Source organism: Lepisosteus platostomus, chromosome 8 (genome assembly GCF_059453375.1).
Source record: "Lepisosteus platostomus isolate fLepPlt1 chromosome 8, fLepPlt1.hap1, whole genome shotgun sequence".
Lineage (NCBI taxonomy): Eukaryota > Metazoa > Chordata > Actinopteri > Semionotiformes > Lepisosteidae > Lepisosteus > Lepisosteus platostomus.
Window position 1 is genome coordinate 32,724,695 of NC_142618.1, and position 22,028 is coordinate 32,746,722.

The 22,028-nt window shown below is 39.7% G+C and overlaps 1 protein-coding gene across 2 annotated transcripts in view; it reads left to right on the plus strand.

Annotated features, from left to right (window-relative positions):
- The first annotated feature begins 1,178 nt into the window (after positions 1 to 1,178).
- Positions 1,179 to 22,028, plus strand: part of zc3h3 (zinc finger CCCH-type containing 3) — a 109,384-nt gene continuing 88,534 nt past the window's right edge. Inside the window, exons 1-4 of one of the 2 annotated variants that reach the window (XM_088643203.1) lie at positions 1,179 to 1,284; positions 2,626 to 3,344; positions 3,444 to 4,303; positions 5,463 to 5,659. In XM_088643203.1, the coding sequence (XP_088499329.1) occupies positions 1,212 to 1,284; positions 2,626 to 3,344; positions 3,444 to 4,303; positions 5,463 to 5,659 (1,849 nt within the window). In that variant the 5' untranslated portion in view covers positions 1,179 to 1,211. Of the gene's footprint in view, positions 1,285 to 2,625; positions 4,304 to 5,462; positions 5,660 to 22,028 lie in introns of both variants that reach the window. The other variant, XM_088643202.1, reaches the window with a different exon arrangement.

The following is a 22,028-nucleotide window of genomic DNA, read 5'->3' on the forward strand; positions in this document are numbered from 1 at the left end:
TCTTACGTTGACTTCAGAAGAGGTCAGAAAATACTCCAAGAACACTGTCTGCACAAACTTCACGACAGCCACAGCACATCCTTTTCAGCCACGCAGACCACTCCGGAGTTTTAAAAGTGGTCATATCGTTTCAGGCAACCTTTGAACATTCAGTTTCTCTTCAACTCGCTTACCTTTATTATCAACTAAACAGCTAGTAACAGATCAACAAACATCATTCAACATTAAGAGCTGAGAGCAAACTTAAAAATATGCTGCCAAAATTAAAATCAATTGGGAACTGAGGTGGAGGAAGAAAATAATACAGCTCCCAGGTTTGAGAAGTAACCATTTAACACATAATCTTAATTATTTTTATCTGTTTGGCTGCTTAGACATGTCTGCCAAATTAAGGAACATTTTGCTTCATCATCACTGTTAATAATTTATTTAGAATAAAGTCCTCCGCTGTGTTAGCATATTTTGTGTTACAGTTGGCAATTTTATTTTTTCCTTGATTATATTGTCATTGTATTTAATTTATTTGAACCCCCATCATGCATTTTAGTTAAAGGGGTCAATAAAATGAACACAAGATCCACATAAATTCCTAAAAATTCAGCCCATCTAGATCGTTTGGTAAGGTTTGCTAACATTTGGTGGCACAAGATGTCACTAACCCGATTGAAAGGGAGGTTTGGGAGGTCAAGGAATTGTATTGATTGATATTATATTTTTTTCTTAATCAAAGCTGCAGCTCTGGAAAACAATTGTATTTATAATTAATTCCTATAAGTGAATTCAAACAAAAAAAATACGTGTTTTTCACTACAGGGCAACATCAACGAGTTACATATTTAAGAGATGGGGTAGGGGACTTTTTACTTCAAAATAAACTAAACGATTTTTAGTTAGAAGGTATTCATCAAGCAAGAGATCCTAATTATTATTAGTTTAATTAAATAGCATTAGTATTTTTGTTGTTTTTATGTAGATGAAATAAATTAAGCGAGGTCTGCGCTGTAAAAAGGTTTGAGAAGTAAACGATTTTGTAGAGAGAGATACAGTATACTGTACTGTTTTAGTCTCTCGTCGGTGGGAGAGTGTTATTACGGAACTACAATTGCCAGAGAACATTGCGCTAAATCCCGCGACGACCTTTGGATTCTTTTGATTGGTTATTCTTAAGGGCAGTGTCATTTGGGATTGGTGGGAAAAGATGTCTCTGTTTGATGACGATTATTGTTGTGTATTTGGCGATGGAGGAGAGAGAAGCCTTGAAGAAGCAGATTGAACTGTTGCAAAGTAAGTTATGTTTTTTCTTTCCCTGGGAACAGAAAGAAATATGAGAGTTGAGTGTTCTGGGTTTCTTGAGTAGCGAATTCTTTATGCTAAAACTTTACTTAGAGTTGTAAGCTTATTTTTGGTGTCGTGTCTGTTTCGAGTTGAGCAACTCTCGGACTATGTCAAGCCTTAAATTATTGAATTATTGGCACTTTCTCAATAAATCGCAAGATTTATTATGAAGAAAACAAACTTGATGCAAGCGGAAATGTTCTTAAATAGGACCGTGCCGTTATTACGACACAACGAGCTCATGACATTCTCTGTTCCATCTGCTGACCTGTACGACAGCTGACACCAGATCTTATCGAGGACGTGTCGGAATGGGGTTATTTCAAACCTGCAATATCATCCAGGTTTGTCGATTCCTCAGTGTTTTACAGATTTGAAGAATACCCTTTGAAAAATTTGAGATAAAAGCATTTAGGGGAATTCCTCTTTGGTAAACCCTTTCGTTTATTGGTGGAGGAACAGGTTGAGTTTAAGCTAATGGCAGCAGTTGTATAAGCTTAATTTAAGGTTTTACCGAGCGGATATGTCGCTAATGGTTCTTCACGCAGCACGGAAAGTTATTCTAGTAGTTTTACGGTTTTGTTTCATTAATTGTCTATTCATGTCTTATAAGTATAATTCTGAAGTGTCTCTGAACTGAACGTCAACACTAACTGGACAGAATTTTAGGATTCTCCCCCAACATTTAAGTGTCAGACTTTTGTGAGTGGCAAGAACAGTTTGAATAGGTTGTGGTGTGCATACCACAGGGGTATAAAACAAATTCAGGTTCCATCCCATTCTTCAGGTGAATTAAGCTGGGATGCGCTGAGCGTAATGGAGAGTGGGATTGAAATGTGCGCAGGTGCCTCTTTTTCCGAAGATCTTTTCTTGTTTAAGCGGGGGAAGGGATGTGAGTCTTTTTCTCATGCTCTCCAAACCAACCTCACATTATCTGCTTGTCATTTGATTGATCTAGAACAGGGTGGCACAGTAGCGCAGAGGTTAGCATTACTGCCTTGTGAAGCCATTGCTACCCAGGTTGTGTTAAATCTGCAGATTAAAATCGTGCAAACATTGCTTATGGTTCTCCCTTATTTGTTCTAGTGTAAAAGATGATGAGCATTAAAAATCAAGTTTTTTGCTGATATCATGTTCTTTGTGCTACAGAATACTAAACCAAAGTTTGCAAAACTATAGATTTTCCACAAAGGCATTTTAATTGATCATCTGAATTCATAAATGCAAGTAGTAGTGGTAAATGATCTGTGTACTCTCTTCTGACTTCTGGTTCTTGCTCTTTGTGCACAGCTCTTATCAACAACCACAAAAGTGTCCATGGAGATGCCCCTTCAGGCGCTTGGACTTGGAGTCGTCCCCGGCAGGCTACAGCCAGCAGCCAGAGTCGAAGCACAGAGCTCTCCCGCTCTCACCCAGCCCAGACAAGACCCTATGAATCCCAGCCTCCAGGGTACTGGAGGAAGAAATACTCTCTCAGTAACAAACACACTGCTCCAGAGGGTACAGTGGTCATTCACACTGGCCCTGCTGGAACAGCTGTCAAGAGTGCAGTGAGTTCCTCTGTACAGCACCTTCCAAACCAGCCTGTGGGCCCTTCCAGTTCCTCCAGTGTTACAGCAGACCCCCAGATCACCTCTGCTTCAGCCACATCGCTCTCAGGGAACTCTGCTCTGACTGCTAGGCAACAGAGCAAAGGACTCTTAATCAGCAAGCACCAAGCTGCCTTATCCTCCAGCCTATTATTATCTTCAGGTTTGAACAACAACCTCAGTCAGCAGAAACCTGTGCTGTTGTCACAGGGTTCAGACACTGGTTTGACAGGGAAAAGCAAGACCATAAGGAATTCAAGCCTGACACAGGCTGTTTTAATTCCCAAAGAATCCCAAAACAGTGCTCTTCCTTCAGGACCTGTTTCCACATCCCCCCAGACTTGTGGCCTAAATGAAAATGTGCAGGCCAAGCCCTCGTCATTACCTCGGGCTGATAGTGGAGATGGTTCATCAGGCCATGTAAGTATGAGCCATGTTTGTTCTCTTGACAAAAAAACAGTGTCTCCAAAAGCAAGTGTCCTGAGAGCTAAAACCACAACTCCGTCAACTTTGTTGCAGGTCAAACCCCATTTCCTCAGCAAATCAGTGAAAGACCCAAAGCCTGCGAGCAGTGATCCTGCTTCCATTACATCTCATCATATCATTAAGATCACCTCTAGTGTTCTCTCCAGCTCCTCTTCACAAACTGATACAGGGTCTGATGCAGGAGATAAAAATGCTGGCAAGCTATTAACTGCCCTCCCGCAGCCTTCCAGTGTCTGGGGCAGAGCTGCCTCAGTCAAGAGATCTCGGTACACCTGGGTCAAGAAGACACAAGAGGGGCTGGCTGGGCCCAGCCACATTGAGGCATTTAAGGGCTCTGGCACTGCTAAGCCTGCCCTGTCACCAGCCTCTCAACCCCATGCCCCATCACTCAGTTCTGGCAAGAAAAGGACTGTGGCTGCCAGCAGGACCTTGAGGATTTCAAATCCATCCCCACCACCTCTAGGCACACAGCTGCCCAAAGCAGCCAAGACACAGTACACCTGGGTGTCTGCAGCTGCTCGCCCCCCTCAACCCAGCAGGAAGCCCCTGTCCCCTACCCAGAAGGCTGGGGGTTTGTCCAAGAATCTGAAGCTCCGAACGAAACCCACTGCCCCCCATATGGTGAAATCCAAGAAGGCAGGCGGGGTCTCCTGCCCCCAGCAGGCTCAGGGAAGTAAGTACCGCTGGAGGGCTGCAGCACAGACTCAGGCAGCTCCCGCTGCCAGCAGGTCAGTGTACCAGTGGAAGGTGGAAAAGGAGAATGGCCACCGGGCGGAATCAGGGCATTCATCAGTCATCCAGGCCCCCCACAGCAAACCTGTCCTCTCCCCCTCCCCTTCCCCCTACAAACTGAAAAGCAGGATGAAGATCATCAGGCGGAAGAGTTCTGGCAGGTAGGTGTCTGAGGAGGGCTGTGAGCCACAAATGGTTGCTGCTGCTTTTTGGTCTGCTGCTAAAATTGCTCTGCAAACTCTTGACCTTTACAGATATGGCAGAATAATTTAGTCCATTCATAAGTCAGTTCATTTTTAAAAATTGTATTAAGGGCCCTTTGATGATCGATAGTAAACCCCAGTATTTTACATTGTGGCAGAAAACCCCAGGTTATTCATGTATACAAAGTAGAATGAAGCTGTTTAGAAAAAGTTAAAAAACTTTGATAGTAGACAATTTAAAATTGTGTGAGAACATTTATTATACAAATGGAGTATTAATGTTTTAGTCACGCACTGCAAGATTTTTATTGTGAATTAACTATGGTTTATTCACTTTTATGCAAATCTTAAAATTTTGGGTAATGTAAAATAAAAAGAATGTGGTTAATTACTGCATGTTCTCACATATTCATGCATGAAGTGTTCTGTTACAAACTGCTACCACCAGAGGGAAACAAAACAAGATAACAGGGTTACTGTCCTGGTGATTCACAGAAGTTTTTTTTTCTGTTATATAACTGGCCTGTCTTTATATATCCAGATAACCTCTAAGAACAGTACTTCAATTCCATATCTATAATCTTGAACAATGTGGTGGCGAGGCAGCTCTTGGGTCCAGGGTTTGATTCAATACTGTGGACGTTGGATGTTCTCCCCTTTGTTTGTGTGAATTTCCCCTGGGAGCTCAGCTTTCCTTCCACAGTCCAAGGACAAGATGTCTTGCTTCTTTGGCAACTGTAAACCCTGTAAACTGTAAACTTGTGTGAGTGTGCCCTGCAGTGGAGAGTCCAGTCTAGGGTGAAGTCCCAACTCATGTCCTGTGCGCCACAGCCTTTCCCAGAGCAACCTAATGAAAGAAGGATCTGATCCTTTAAATCATATCGGCTGAGCAAATACAAATGTCAAACTTTTTGTTTCCTTGTATTTGTGAGCAGTTCTGTGCTATGACAGTGGCAGTTTTATAGCGTGGAAGTGACTTAAAAGATAAAAGAGAAAAGACGAGGTGGGAAAAAAGTGCCACTTTTTTAGAAGATGGTAGATTCTCCATGATAAGACCAGGTTTAAGAAAGACGTGTCGTGCTGTGATAACTCTCAGTATGGCTCTTCCCTCCTGTAGCGTGGCTGCCGTCGAGCGGAGGGGCAGCGCTGACTGGCTGATGGTGAAAACGCAGTTCTCCTTGCGCCGACGCAGGCAGTCGGTTGGGAAGAGTCCGCCTTTAGCCAGGAGAGCCACAGCGAAGGGGCTGGTGCCCATTGGCAGGCACAAACTGCGCCGGCTCCCCAGTGCCAGCAACCAGGGCTCTGCCAGGACAGGTAGGAAAAGGGGAGCAATGGGGGGTGGGGCGATTCAGATCAACAAGTTGTAATCTGAAACTCTGCAGCTCACTCTACTATACTGTAGGATCAGATGAAAATAGTTTCCATTTCAGGCAGTGACCTGTGTTTTTTTAATTATCCCCATTTAGACATTACTGTTGTATTCAGTGTATGTGAAATATTAGTTCCGCACACCCTTTGAACTTTCAGCACCACTGAAACAGCAACCGCAGTGTCCGGCAAACAGTTATAAGCAGCAGTAGGTTATGTGTGAAATGAGTTGAAGATGTTTTAGATGGCAAGTAAACATATTGACTCAGTGAAAAACAATAATTCTGTACAAGACAAAAACTTTGAAATGGCTTTCCCGTGTCACCGAAGCATTCCTTGACTTTTATCCCAGGCTGTGTTTCTTTCCAAGGGTGTGTGAGCTCCATACAAAGCCTAAGCAGCTGAACTGCACTGCTGTCTGTCTTGGGATCGACCATTTCTTTGTGGCTCTAGTTTGTTGTGTTCATTTTCTGGCGGGAAGCCATCACAACACACTGTATGGCACTGAGCCTGTGTGGTTTTGAAATACAGAAATCTCAGCAGTGACACCGATGATACACTTTTCCCATTGTTTTCCTCTTCAGTTTTTGTTGATTTTAAAGTGCCTTAAGAAGTAATATCTCCATATTTAATACTTATAATTGTGATCTCCTGTCTTGCAAACACATTTAAAGCCTTTTATTTTAGTCACTAGAGGGCATCCTTGGCCTGTTCTCAGTTCATCCTCATCAGTGTTCACCATCACAGCAAAGCTGTCACATCCTGTTTTACAGACAGGGCTAAATCATTTGAATTAGATGAAAATGTAGTAATATTGTATAGTACTCTTTTGTACTATAGTTAACAGATTTGTCTGACAGAAAGGGGGAGGGAAAGGAGTTTTTCAGACTGGGAAAACTGATTCTAGGTGCTTTCCAACAAACATTTGATCCTCCCTTTAAGAAGCCAGCAGCTTTTTATTGTTTATTGTAAGCAGTTGTTTGTTGAAGTGTGGAAAGAACAATTACAGGTGGGAAGTATTGTGCACATATATTTGGAGTGAGTGTCTATTTGACTTCATTCCGATGTGTGTATCTAGCAGTGATTGGCTAGTGGTATCTTGAAGCTTAGACCTCCATAGTAGTTGCCTCATCAGTTTGTTTTACTTAAAGGAAATCACTTTATATGACTAAAGTTACAGCAGCAATCAAACATCAGCAGGTGCTCATTATCAGCTAGTGGGAATTTTGTTGTACTGCATTAGTCAGCTCCATCAACAAAGTATCAAAAGGGTTTGTAAATTACCAGACGAGTCTCTCCTCACACAGCTTACTTCTGCAGCTCTGCCAAAGATACAGAATCACACCAGACACAGTTTCACAAACGTCTGCGTCTTCCTCCAGGGTACTATCTGTATTAACTTCTCACCACACTGTTTCTTAACTTGATGTTGTTTTACATACATGTTGGCTAAAAGAATGACACAATATGCAGTAAATCTGGTGTCTGTGATATATATTTCAAACTGAAAGAAAAGGTAGGTTAGAAAATCCATCCATTCAACAATTTTCTAACTGTTTTGTTCAGTTCAGGGCTGTGGGGGAGCCAGAGACTATCCTGGCATGCAGTGGGTGCAAGGTGTGACACACCAATCCATTGCTGCCCAGTTAGGAAATATGAAGTGTAAATTAAACATCTTTTTTGTGATTAGTTTAAAGACTTTTTCCTCAGTCTTGCAGAAACATCAGATCACTAGCAAACTTTTTTGTTCAACAAAGGATGTTACTTAGAATGCACATAAATAGTCTTAAAATCAGTATCTGAGGTGGCCTCTTGTTTTTGTTTTAGTAATTTACTGACCAAAGGATTCCACAAAACATTAGACCACTAGGATCGAAACACTACCCAACAAGGCATTGACTGTGTCATTTGCAGCTGTCCAAGCACTTACTGTCTCACCTTTGGCACCATGGTCCAGAGCAGTAGAAAGCTCTTTATAAATGATATCAGGACAGGCCAGAGTCCAGTGATGCCGGGGCAGGAAATGTGAGACTCTTTTCAGCTGCAGTCAGGCCAGCTAGCGAAGTCTGTTTCTGCCACTGTGAGAGCCGCAGATAAGAGTCATCATCAAAAAAGGACCACGTTAGATTATGGATAAATCTTATCTGAATAACAGACATACAAAGAAGACACCTGTTTCCTGTACTTCATCACCTCTGGACACCCCCACAATGTGTAATATGATGTCTGCAACATAACTAAGGACTATTTCCAAATGATACACTCATAAAAACATTTAAGTAGATCATTACATGATTATCTCCTTTTTTATAAGGATAATTCAAGCACAAAAACCCACAGAATGAAAGAAATGTTTGGCCAGTGATATTAAATGGTGATATTGTGACAAAGCATTTAACCATGTAATCACTAGATAAACTAGAACTTTGGCCCTGATAAGTGAGCTTCAATAGATTTGAATCTCCATGATAAGACCATATTTTTGTTTTTAGCCTTTCATAATCATGATCAAAACCTTGCTCTTTGCTTCACTATCATCTGTTTCTTTTGCATGAATGATGATAAAATTGACAGTTTTAATGCTATGTGGTTAATTCCAGTCACATGCATATGTATAGCCTCTGGTGCTAACTCTGAAGCAGAGGGATAGTGTTAATTTTTAAATAAGAGAGCACCCCTTATCAGTGATAGAAGAAATGCTATTCTGGAAAATAGCTTGTTAAGGTCAGCATCTACAGAGATTTTGTCAAAGAATTATTCACACTTTCTACAGGTTTTTATGATAATGGCATTAAAAAAAAGATTTTTATGTTGTTGATTTTGTGAGAAATGAGTTTGTAAATTAAAATGTACTTCATCTAATTTTCAGTCTTTCTTTCTCTTAAATAAGGAGCTGCCCTACTACTACCAGCTGTATCAATCCTGCAACTTACAACTGGGAATCCACTTAAGATAAGCAGGTGTGAGCCTGGCCAGTACCTGGATTGGAGGCTTTGTAGGAAAGCTAAGGTTTCTGCTGGAAGAGGTGTTAGTAGGACCAGAATGGGGTACTCACCCTCTGGTCTGTGTGGGCCTAATACTCTAGTATAGTGATGGGGACTGTACGCTGTAAAAAAGGTACTGTCCTTTCTAATGAGATATAAAACTGAGGAGTTTCTCGAAAAGAGTAGGGGTGTTAACCGGGGGGTCTTGGCCAAATTTCCCCCTGGCCTTTACCAAATATGGCCTCCTAATAATCTCTATGAATTATCTTAATTTCTCTGCCCTCCTGCCTACTGATAGCTGATTTGTCATGACTGTACTGGTGTCGCATCATCCAGCATATTGTTGAGGGGTTTGCGGTTTCATTTCTTATTGTGCAAGTTAAGATGGGCTTTTCTCTAGCAGACAGCAGTATGTCCAGTGGGGGGCAGCCTTGCCTCTGCTGCAGCATTTACCGAACGTAGGGTGTTTGGTAATTGATTGCCCAATTCAGCTGTGATGGGGAACAAGTGCCGATAGCGAGTAATTTGCAGCTGTAGACTGCCAGCACACAGTCCCTATCAGGCCCTGGCATTCATTTCACATAGCTGATAAAAAGGAGCTAATACATAATTATCCTTTGCAAATTGGATTGTTTTAACTAACTGTAGAATATGGCCTGGTGGAAGCAATCCCTGCTTTACAGCCCTCCCTCCCCCTGCCTTTGTACAGAGCCCCTATCGCAGTATAATTGCCTTAACTCAATGAATTTCTCTGCGCATTAGAAATTCCATCACTATAAACATTAAGCCTTACTCATTGTGATAGCTAAGAGACTGTCCATGTCTTTTTCTCTCTCCGTCTCCCCCTCCCATTCCTCCCTCATCCACTTTAACTGGCAAAATTAATCAGGAAGAGGATTTTAAACATTTACTGGTGCGAATGAGGTTAGGCCTGGCTGTGTATTGCAGAGCAGATAAGGGGAGCTAATAAAGAGCAAATTGAATTACTAATGATTGGGGCTGGAGCGTATTAAAGATGAGCATTAAAAAAAAGGAAAATGAAACACGATCCTGCCTGGCTTTGTCAAATAAGGAAATCGATTTCCCCTCTCCCCGGCGTGGCGTGCCTTAATTTCTTTTCAGCTATTTATATGTTTGATACACAGGCATTTATTTCGTTCATTGGTTATCTGCAATTTAATTTAAAGAGTGCATAAACATAAGGGAGCCGTTTGGGCTGTAATGAATCGAGTGGTGGTGAAGGCTAGCAGTGATGCACAAATAACATCATAAAGCAGATAAACGCCGTAATTGGATTGCTGACCGCCTGCTTCAGCAGCCTTCCTGCTCCGAAACCGTGGGAGCTGAGGCAGTTCCACCTTTTCTGCTCACCCGTGCATGGTTTTTTAGGACAGCTCTTTCCAGCTCATACTGGTGAAGGGGCGTTTTTCACAGTGAAAAGTAGTTTAAAAAAGCTGAACACTACAGGTTGAGAGGACTTTATGATCACTAGAATCCATGGCCACAGTCGCACTCTTGAGAGTAAATGTCAAAAATGCAATATGACCAGATTATAGGTTCTAATTTAATGTGTTGTTGTGTGGAGTTTCTCATGTTCGGGAATATGTTTTTATTATTAATTTTTCCTGGTGTATTAATGTTTTTTAAGGACAAATACTGATGTACACAAAACTACAGTCCCCATTTTTTTAGTGTTGTTATTAAATATTGGTAACTAACTAAATAAATTAATTAATTGAGAAATGACACATTTTGAATTAAGCACAAAATTGTGAACTGTTGTCGCAAACCGCTGGTCTGGCTGAGTTTGTGAGAATTATGACATGAATCGGCCCTTCCTGCTCACTAGCCACTGTAACGACTAATGAAATGCGAGGTATGAGCAAATAATTACAGGTTGTGCAGCAGACATTTCTCCGCAGAAACATTCCAACATGATCTCCATGCAGTTGTAACTGTTGGCGAAACCATCTCAAAATGCAGAGTACTATTTCTGTTGGATTAAAAGAGATGTATTCACATGCCTGTTTGTTTACAATGTCATAGGGCTGCACCATGTCAAGTTTTGTTGTCTTGTTTTGAATGTCAGAATGTGGTACTGCACATACCGGGATTTTTTATCTGTTTTAAGACATAAATGGGAGGTTTTACACTTTACTGTGTACATTTACTTTTATTATGGTTTAACATGCACTCATCGTTGCTGATTCTTCCTAACCCTGAAATATAAAAATAATGTTGCTGTTCACCTTTAATATGTTTTTAACCCTGTGGCATACCTACCATACAAAAGCTGTAAAGGGTGGTAGGACATATTGGGAAACTGAGTGGATTACATAGAAATTACAATATTGAAAATATTTCATTCAGTCCTTGTCTTGTTGTTTTAAACTGTTACACTTACAGATTGAAATACATGAATTTCTTAGTTCTTTACTGGATAAATCTTCATTCCATAGGGCTGTGAAGAACAGTGTGCATATCTTGTAAAATTAGCATGATCATTTGTAGAATTCAGTTTGGGAAGCCAATTTACAGTCACATTCCAAATCCTCCAATGTGTGGGAGAAATGTTGTTCCATCTTCGGTATGCCAGCAGAAAAACTTTACAGCATTGAGAAACAATTGACTCTGTGGGTTTTCAGGTCATGGTTATTGTAACCTCATGAAAGAGTAGGAGGTAAATTGGTTGATAGGAAGCTGCTGTGATTGTGAACCATATGTGAACTCTGCACATTTTAGGCAAAAACTGTTCTGTAACAGCTGAATACATTCATCTTGTGAAAACTTACTGCTTAATTAGCAGCTAAAATGCCCATTTATATTAAAACAATACTAAAACAATAGGTGGTCAATAATAAGGAATGAGCTCTCCTAGTACTTGTTGTTTCAGCACTGAAAAGAACTTAAAGTTCATTAAAAATGTAACAGGTGGAAGCAATGAGCTCTTGGAACTACAGTAGCAGACAGTCCTGAATATTACTTTGTATGAAGTGAAAATGTTTTAGTTGCAATCAGTGTGCCTCAAATTTGTTGTATACAGTATATTATAAATAATTTGGGAAAAAGTTAATTGATTGTGTCGGCTTTTGTGAACAACCACTTGACCTGAAAGAACAATCAACAATATTTGTACTGTGTGATTGAGGCTGTGCAGAATATTTGTAATGTTCACAGGTTGGTTAACAAGCCCCCTTATTTTAATCTAAAGCTGTCGGAAAATTGCTCATCCATTTTAATAAAATCCTGCTGGTTCATGGAGAATGAAAGCATTGCTCTTTTCTTCAACAGAGCTTTGGTTTCTTTTGTAATGTCTCTTCGTCAGTCTCTGTGCAGTCCTTAAACAGTATCTATGAGGAATGTTAAGGTTACCTTCACCAGATGGATAAGATGAAATTTCATCAAGGCATTGTTCAGTGGAACCCCTGGTGCAGGTGAACTAGAAAATGTGTCAATTGTGTTAGAAATGAATGGTATGGAATCTTTGTTTATAGTAGTGACCACTATACAGAAAAGTAGCGCAATAGGAATTTCTTGGAGAGTGGTATAATTTAAGTATGACAGTTTTGGTGGTATTTGCACTTCTTAAAATTAATATTGGAATGAGAAGGACATTTTTTCAGATCTTTTTGCTCCAGAACATAATTATGTTTGTTTCACTGAACGTAATTGTAAAACTTGGAAGTTGCAGTTTTGAGATTCACATTAGATGTTTTTGTGACAGAGACAACAAAAATGAGAAATAAATCTTAATTTAATAAAGTTAATACATCGACTTCCTGAACATGGTGTCAGTTGAGCAACCTGGGTACGAATAAAAGTTCACCCAGAGACATAAAGACACGCATGCCTGTCATTGTTTATAAAAGTACGCAATCATTAATAAAATAAGTTTTTTTTTCTTTTTTATTATTACCAGATCATCAGGTTAACTGAAACTTAATTAGCTGTTTCACACCTATATTGCACTTTTTTGTGTCAGAGAATGTAGATCATCTTGGTGTTTTTGCTTATGTTACCTGAAGCAGCTCTAATGTAGTAGATAGAATGTTGCTACAGTGAAATATCGGGGTTTTGATTATTTGATGAGGTGGCAGGCAGTAGGATGTTTGAGGGAAATGTGCTGGGAGAAGATAAGGTGAGGCATTAAAGGTAAACAAGTGCTTTTCGTTACCTATACAGACTTGACACCAAGTTTTTTAGAGTGATTCTCACTATAACTCTTTTCTTCATGCAGGAGGCTTTATAATCAGCATTTTTCTAGTGTTCATTACATGTTGCATGCCTGTGATTACATGCACTACACTGTTCTTGCTTCTCATGCATCTTTCTTGTTGCGTATGCTGACATTTTAGAACGCCATGCTCGCTAGTCAGTGTCAGCATAAATATCTTTTCAAGGGAATGCCATTAATGTATGACTTCCCATTAAGTTTCAAGACATTCAGTGAACATTTTTCTGTTATGTTCCTCAAATTGCCCATTTGTGTCAGAGAATGTTAATATGTGGATGAAGAAGGTTTTGCACTTTTTAAAATACAGGTTGGATTTGGAGAATTGTGGTCAGTAGCTTTATGTTACAGTTTTGTTGGTGGAGCCAGTCTGTTTCATTGCTTTTGTTACTTTGTAACATCACCCTGAACTAAGTTGTAACAAGTTTTGAGAAAGGGGTCATGAAGAGGTAGCCAATGGGCTGTCAGCTATAAACAGTTACTGAAATATTTGGTGTAAGCTGCTCAAGTCTGATTGAATAAAAACACTCCCAGATGTTTGACTGATAAAGTTGTGGAAAAAAATATCTTCCCCCTACTTGTTACGGTTTTTCTTTGCTTCTACATTAGTAATTATGTAGAGGTTTTGTTTTCACCAAACACTTTTGCATTAGGCATTTTAGGAGCTGTGAAGACTGTGTTTGGCCGTGCTGTTTAGTTTTTGGACTAACAACAGTGTTTAAAAGTTGTGGATAAATGTAAGGCACCTTCTGCTTCAGTGTCTCGTTCTACAAAGTTTACAATGACTGTGCCCTTGCAATTTTGCATAGTGGCTGAGGGACATGTCTAGCATTGCACAATGTCCTAGTAGAGTTCTGTTCACCACCAAGCAGGCTGGCCACCTTCATGTACATGGCTACTGCTTTAAGGCATAGTAATAACTGAGGGATTGAGAGGGGGACCTGCTGGATATGAATTCCTTGTTTTCCTAAAGGATCTATTGATATTAGAAAGTGAGGTGTGGGCGTCTTTTGATGGTGCCTGATTTGAAAGCCTGGGAAAAACAAAAACATAAAATGAAACAGTTTTAAGAAACCAGTAAAGAGCTGCTTTAGTATAATACTAAAAGAAAAAAAGGCTTTCAAGTAAAATTTGAGCATAAGCTTGTGTTAAAGGTTTCCATTGAGCAGTCAATCTGGAAGCCTACTTGAAAAGTCTGGGAAGGTGGCAGCCTGGCCTGCAGATTCTGCAGCCTATCCAGTTTGACTCCTCTATTTAGACGGGGGTCTGCTGGAAGGTAAACTCAGACTTGGGTTGAACACATGGCCCCTGACCTCCAGAGGCAATACTGAAAGTGTCAACTGCTTTTATTTGTTTCTGTGCTAGCAGTGGGGTTAGGCAGCATTCATGGACCTTTTTGGCTTGTGAAGTGTGTGTGCGTATGTGCACCCCCAGGCAATAAATCGCCCAGCCCTTCCTGTCACCCTGACATGTGCTAAACAGGTTAGGGCAGCGGGGAGATCTGCCATTGCTTTATTTGGTGCTGTGTCTGTGCTCCCTTCTCCTTCTCCATCAGTCTCCCACCAACACCACCTCCTCCTGCCACGGATATTCAGGCACAGGGGCCAAAGGGTCAGTGTTTATTACCGGCTCTGTTGTCAGTTAGCCCAGAGACTGACTTTCCTCATAAATCATCAGGCTCCTGGCCCATTCCAGCTCCCTTTCACTTGTGTTCTTCAGCCCCCCTGACCTCAGAAGGTGCACAAATGTTTAAGTATTTGGGCGGCTGGGTACAGAAGTTCAGATACTGGGCGCAGGGCTGTGGTATCAACACTCTCACTGACTCAGAGTTGGGTTACTGGCATCGCAGGGGTCCTGGATGGCTGCCCAATCCCTGCCATTGCCTCAGCCACAGGGCTCCTGTTACTCTGCTGCTGAGCCTTTTTATTTTGTTTTATTCATAAATCAATTGATCAGGAGAAACTAATGTGTGTTTTTTTTTGCAGTGCCTTCTGCAGTTTTATACTTTACACCACTGAAGTGCATATTTGTATCATTGATGCTTGTGGTTAACAATCTTTGGTAAAACTGGCTGTTTTTCCTTATTTTTGCCTTTTTTAATCCTGTCCATTGGCTGAGTATGAATAATTGGTGTGTCAGCAATTGTACATGTCATTTTCAGTATTGTGAAGCAGAATTTCAAGGATGAGTGCCAGTTATGCTTGTTTGCAGACACAGTTAATTGCTTCAGTTATTTAATTGAATAATGGTTTGACAAATTCAGTTTTTTTGAAGTTTTAATACTTGGCCACCGTAGAAGACAGTTATTACTGCTACCTTTTTTATTTTGTTAGTATATAGTATGTAGCATTTTAAGGCATTTGCTGACATTGCACTACTTACAATAAGTGAGTCCAACATTTTTAAGTTCTGTCTGTACATTATTAGATTTAAACCCAAAATTGCCTGAAGAGGACTGATTAAACACATGTACGGTTTTCTGTGGTTCAGTTGTTGTTCATGCTGAAAATGAACTTGAGGATTTTCTAGCATGAACAGTCCATTTCAGATCTTTCCACAACATTTTTATAGGGTTTAGGGCCTTACCTTGACTTGGCCTGTCCAAAATATTGAATTTCTTTTTCTTCTTCCATTCTCTTGTAGACTTGCTCATATGATTGAAATCATTGTCTTGCTATATAACTGAACTGCACTTCAACTTCAGCTGATGGACAGATGGCCTGATATTCATCTGTTGAATTACCATACGGAGCAGAATTCATGCAGCAAAGCATCCCCAAACCATGGCTCTGCCACCATCATGCTTGACAGTTGATATGAGGCTTTTGTAGTGGAATGAAGTATTTGATTTTGGCAGACATACAGTACTGTCACCCTGAAAAGTTCCACTTTTGACTCATATGTCCATATTGAGTCATTCAGGTGCTTTTTGGCAAACTTGAAATGAGCATCGGTGTTCTTATTAGTGAGCAGTGGTTTTGGACATGCTACTCTCCCATTTTTAGCCAGGGCTGTTCTGAATTTGGAGTCGTGAACACTGACTTTTGCCAAGATGAGAGAGGCCTCCATATCCCTGGATGTTGTTCTGTGGTTCTTTGTGACTTCTGAACGGTTTTCCACAGGGCAGCCAATGTTGACAAGAATCACTGTTGTTCCCAGTCTTCTCCATTTTAAGAATGTTTCTGACTGTGGATCAGCAGAGCTCCAGAGCTTTTTGAGCAGTTTTGTAACCTTTTCCAGACTGATAAGCATCAATCACTTTCTCTAAAGCCTGCTGGAATATTCTTTTGAGTGGAACATGATGTACCTCTTGAAGCTACGTGGTGCTGATGAGAGCTAACGTATGGGGGTTTTACTGTGTATAGATCAGGTCTGGCCCAGATCATCTAATAAAGTTTAATAAAGTATTCATAGAGCTGACCCTAGTTGTCCCTTTAATTGAATTGATAGGAGTTGTTGGGTGTGCGTTAAAGTTTTTCACACAGGTATGTTGGATGGTGGATGATTTGTTTATGATATAAACTAAACTGCCATCAAATATGGTGTTATTTGTTCAATCAGACTCTCTTTATATCTCACTGGTACTCACAAGAAGCTGTAATAACATTTTGTGGCAAAAATTCAGAAAATGTAAAAGGGGGCAAATGCTTGTCGTTACAGAAGCATAAATGACACGTCAGCATTAAAACTCATGTCTCTTCAAGGTCATTGTTTCCTACTTTGTATTTATAGTATGTTTTTGCTACTTGAGTTCAAATCCTTGCACTTGTCTACATTAAATGTCAGGTGTCAGGTGAATTTGATCTAAATCTTTTTGAATTACATTTACTGCTTCTACAGTGTTAGCTGTAATCCACCTAATTTGCAAACTTGGCTGGTTTGCAAACTTCTAACTACTTCTAACTATATAATTGATATAAATTAAGTGCAGCGGTCCTAGTTCAGGTCCCTGTTGTAATCCATCTATTACTTTTCCCTGTTGCACAAATGCACACATTTCCAATTATTTCAAGAACCTGTGATTATTGAGAATTAATCTTTTGTGGGGATTTAAAAGCAAGAGTTTGCTGTCAAAACCTATGTTTCGTTTTTTGCAATCGGAACAAAGTAAAATATGAAGTTTACAGATGAAAGGCAATTATTTGATCATCCAATAATGGGCTAAAGATCTGAGAACCCAGTCATTTCCAGTCAAGCCCCTGGTGACTCAGCATTTGTAAGATAACTCAGTACTTTATTCTGCCCATAAGGTATGTTCTCAGTCTAGAATTGTGATATACTTAATATCCATTGTTGTTTCTTGTTTAATAAAAATATTATTGTTGGATGGCAGAGAAAGCATTTGATTTGTCAATAAGTGGCAGAAATGGAGCAAGCTGATATATAACACATCAACAAGCTTTTAAACATATATGTAATAAAGCATTGCCGTACACTCTTTTGCCATGTAATAGGAGCATCCTCTGAAGTAGGTCCTGATGCAGAATACACAGTAAAAGCAGTTTTCTCATCACCTGCATTGGGGTCCCTGAAATGCCTTGTAAGTATGGGCCATTTCATTTTGGTACAGACTGCACTGTGCTGCGTGGACATGCTGTTGTCTGTTCATTAATCAAACTCCAATCCATGGGCCATCTGGCAGCCTTCCTGACAATCAGGCTTTTCAGTCAGTGGGCAGAAATGATGAAGGAATGTGTGCAAGTGCAGAGCTCTCTTCCCTCCCTCTGCCAGCACGGACTAGGACCTTTCCTCTCAATCTGCAACTGCTGGCAGGGGCTAGAGTTACAAACAATGACAGCTGCACCAAGAAGCTACGTGTTTTCAGAAATACAAATTAATCTGCCCGTAATGTACCCAGGGGTTTTTCAAGCACAGGCATCACAGGCTGTTTTGGGATCTGTCTTGAGAAGCTTCTTGCCACATTTAGAAACATTGGCGTGACATTTTTTTTGCCAGTGATCTATGTAAGGGAGCATTTTGCGATCATTCGTTTAGCAGGACTGTAAGAATTGAAGAAGAGATTCAGGTAGACATTTTTAAATGCGGAAAAGTGGTGTTCTAAAAAAAACAGCTTTATACGTCCACAGCTGTTCCTACACTTGAGCAACCTAACTGACTCTTCCTGATTATGTTTCGCTGTACTTTTCTGTAACTTTGTTTTCAAGATGGCTTCTGTTATGTCTTGTTGTCAGAACAGGAAGGGTGATGTTCTCATTCATCCTATAGTGTGTGAAATGTGTCTTAAATTATGAAATAATTATAAAAATAGAACTGTTTCCATCTGAGCAAATTATTGCATTCTTCAATGAATGATTTAGAGTCCTTAAATTGGAAATAGAAATCCCTCTAAAAACTTTCAGGAACAATTTTTGAGATCCCCGTCTAAAACGCTTAAGAACCATTATTTGTCCCATGCTGCAGGATAATATTTTGATTATTTCACTGTTGTGCTCTATTTCACTTTTGTGTTTTTAGCACAGATATGTTAAACACTGTCAATGTTCTCCTTAAAATCAAACTACAAGTAATTCCATGGAGTAATCTAAATTCTCTGTGAAGGTGTTTATTTTTGTTGTTGCTAATTCACAAGTCACTTTTAATGAATTTCCCATTTACAGAGGCACACAATTGCTTGCATTCCTGTCTTTTCAGTGCAAAATACTTACCTCATGTTGATGATGTTGCCATTTTTAAAATGTTGATATTTATGAATGAAAATTCCTTTCTGCATGTCGCTTTTAGTCACACTAAGAATTTAAATGTTATTTTTGACTTCTGTCATCACTTATATTGTTTTTCTTATATTATAAAGGTACACTGCATACAGTATAACAACTCTCACACTCTTTTCTAGACATGGTCTGGATAGAACTTTCTTTCTGCTACCTTTGCAACAAAGTTACACACTGTGCCCATCACAGGGATGGACTGCAGTCATCTGAAGACTCCCATGAGGCAGCATGTTACAATCTGCAGACTGTTGTAAAAAGTCTCCTAACAAAATATCTCAGCAGTATGCTTAATTAAATTAATTGAGCTATTTCAATGTCACATCTATCTATATGAGTGAATTCCAAACATGACAGCAAACATGTACTATATAGATAAGAAGCACTTTGTGTGGGCTTTTCAACCTCCAGTTTGTTCAGTATAAAGCAGAGCAAACCTCTGTTCAGTGAGAGCTGTGTCTGTTTTCCTGAGGCCACAGCCCATTTGAGCTCCGAGTGACCTCTCTGTCCAAGCCTGTATTTGGAGACGTATTCTGATCTTTCTGCATTAAAACCCTCCTACGCAATGACAGCCCTATCAAAGTAGCAGTGGGTTCAAAAAACAAGGAGAGCCTCGTAATAAAATGCAGCAAAGGATTTAATCGAGATGTTAAACTGCACTGGTGACAGGTCATAAATCTGACTCTGTGGCTCTGATTCCTCACTAGCTTAGCTGTTCCATTTATTTACTTATATATTATCTCCCTTCTTTCAGCCCTGGCTGTCTTGAGATATCTGCTGTCTTCATTGCACTATGACTTTTCTCTCTCTCAATTACTGATTGGCTCTATTGAGAAGCCATGCACATTCTACAGCCTTTTGCACGAACACCAAATGCTCTGCCCCCCACTGTTTTGGGTTCTACTGAGTTCATAACATAGGTCTTTAGTGCAGCATGTCTAAATTCAATATTTTTCTTTATGCCTTCCGGGCAGTCCTAAAATGACCTGGTACACTTTTTTTTTCTCCTTTGTAAATTTGCACAGGCTTGCTGTTCCTGTGGATTTTGGACTAACTTTAAAAATAAACTGCCACTGCAACCATGTTGAAAATAATAAAAAAAAAAGTTTAAATGTTTTGTCTATGTTTTGGTAGGAAAAAATATTGTGAACTTTACCTCACATTATCAGAGGAAAGAGGTGGATTACACTATTCATAATAAGAGTCCATCTTTTTCCAGAAGCAGTTTTTTTTTATGATAGGTGGTTCTATAGATGGTTTAGTGCTAGTGCTCTGATTTACGTGTTTCAAAATGAATTACATTTAAAGATTTACTACCATAGATCAGGAAATCTCAAACTTTTTGATAGTTGAATCACCTTGTGCACTATGGAAATCTGTAAAACCCTGAGCACCCTTTTAAACTTGAAACACCTTCCATATAATTAGGCAAGATATTTTGTGTAATTTGATAACAGTGTAGAGCTAATACACGTTCTTAAAGTATATGCAGTGGTGACAAGGTTTCAAATTACTGATATTACTTAGAATGAAGGCACTCAAATATTTAAACAAAACAAATGATCAGTACATTCAAAGGCCACAAAGGGAGACAGAAACATTAGAATGTCAGATTAGAATAAGCAAATGGACTAATCAGAGAGCACAACAAAGCAAAGGGCAAAAATTAAGAAAAATGCAAAGTGGCCCTAAGTTTTTAAATGAAGTATTTAATTAAGCATAGTTATCATTAAGTCAACAGTGCTTTACGATTTCCTGAGTTTCCCATTGATTTATTCATGGTCTCTAAATGGCCACAAATCAGAAAGCTGAGGCAACTGGCAATATGTTGAGAGGCCTATATGCTATAACCATTAGTTGGGGATCATTACTAGAAAATTAACTACAGCATTTAGAAGACCTGTAGTTACATCCCTAATTTTACCGGTGACAAGTTGTTTTTGAAACTGGATGTAACTAATGAAATATTAAGTATACTGATCGATACTTGGACCTAATCATTTCACACCAGTGCTTATGAGAAGTGTGTTTTTGAGGCAGGCATCAGCTCTTATTGAATGTTTAGAACATGTCTGACAAGGCAGTGGGGAAAAATGAACAAGATGTGTAACTTTGAACAAGGAGCATCAGTAACGGATAATATATATTGTATAATATGTGGTATCTTTATGTTTTCAGAAGTTTTTTTTGCCAGAAAGTTCCTCAAATTAAAGGATTAATTCTTAAAGTACAAGTAGTAGGCATCCGAAATGAAGCATATTTTTCTATCACAAAGTGGTTAGGGGATAGGAAATAGATAATGGGTGAATCCTCACATTGAGTTGATGGCATAAGTTGAGTTCTGCAGACATCTGTATCATGACCACTGCTATTCTAATTTATATCCGTGCTCTAGACTCTGGTGTAGTTAGTAAAGTCACTGCAGATGATACCACAATTGAGGGAAAATACTGCAAAACCTACTAAGGAAATTCAAAAAGACAAAACTTGGCAGATGGCATTCATATAAATGTAAGGAAAACTACAGATATAAGATGGGAAACACTGAGCTTGTAGAAGCTACCTATGAAGTATTTAGAATGGTGAGTATGCATTTGGTCACCACAGAACAAAAAAAGATATTGCCACTCTGGAATCGGTCCAGGGAAGAGTAACTAGATTCCTAGGCTTAAAAGAATGTCCAACACGGACTGGCTAAGAGTGGCTAAGAGAACTGAACCTTTTTAATCTCGAACAGAGAAGATTGTGAGAGGACCTGATTCAAGTATTCTAAATCCTTAAGGGCACTGCCAAAATCAATCCAGAAGGCATTTTTAAAATCAACAGTAAAACCTGAACCAGACACTAGAGGAAGTGCATTTAGACCTGACATCAGAGACCCTTTTTTAGACAAAGGACTGTGGGAGTCCGGTTGCTGGTAGTTAACAGATCCGATGTTGTCAGCTGTAGCAACGTGGCTGGGTAGCCATGAAACTCTTCTAGTTTCAAATGAGTTTAATGGCCTAATCTGTTATTGTGCATAATTCAAAATAATTAACTGGACCAAAACAGAGTAACAGCTGGAGTATTGCACATTTGCAACCAGGTAGTTAATTAAATGTTAATCAGGTTAAATTGAAACTACATTACAGGACAGCTTAAGCCACAGGAATTATATTTTTATAAAAATATTTTTTTTTGTAGACCTAGTGAGCCAATTGGCTCTCAGCAGTTACAGTTGAGCCCAGTGTGGTGTGGCAGCTTCTCAGTTAGTTAGCTCATGCTCCAGAACTCCAGGCTAACAGGACATGCAGCAGGCAATACTCTGAAGTGCTGAAGTGCTCTGCTTCTTGAATACACTCTTGGTGCTCATGGTCTGAATTCTTCTACAT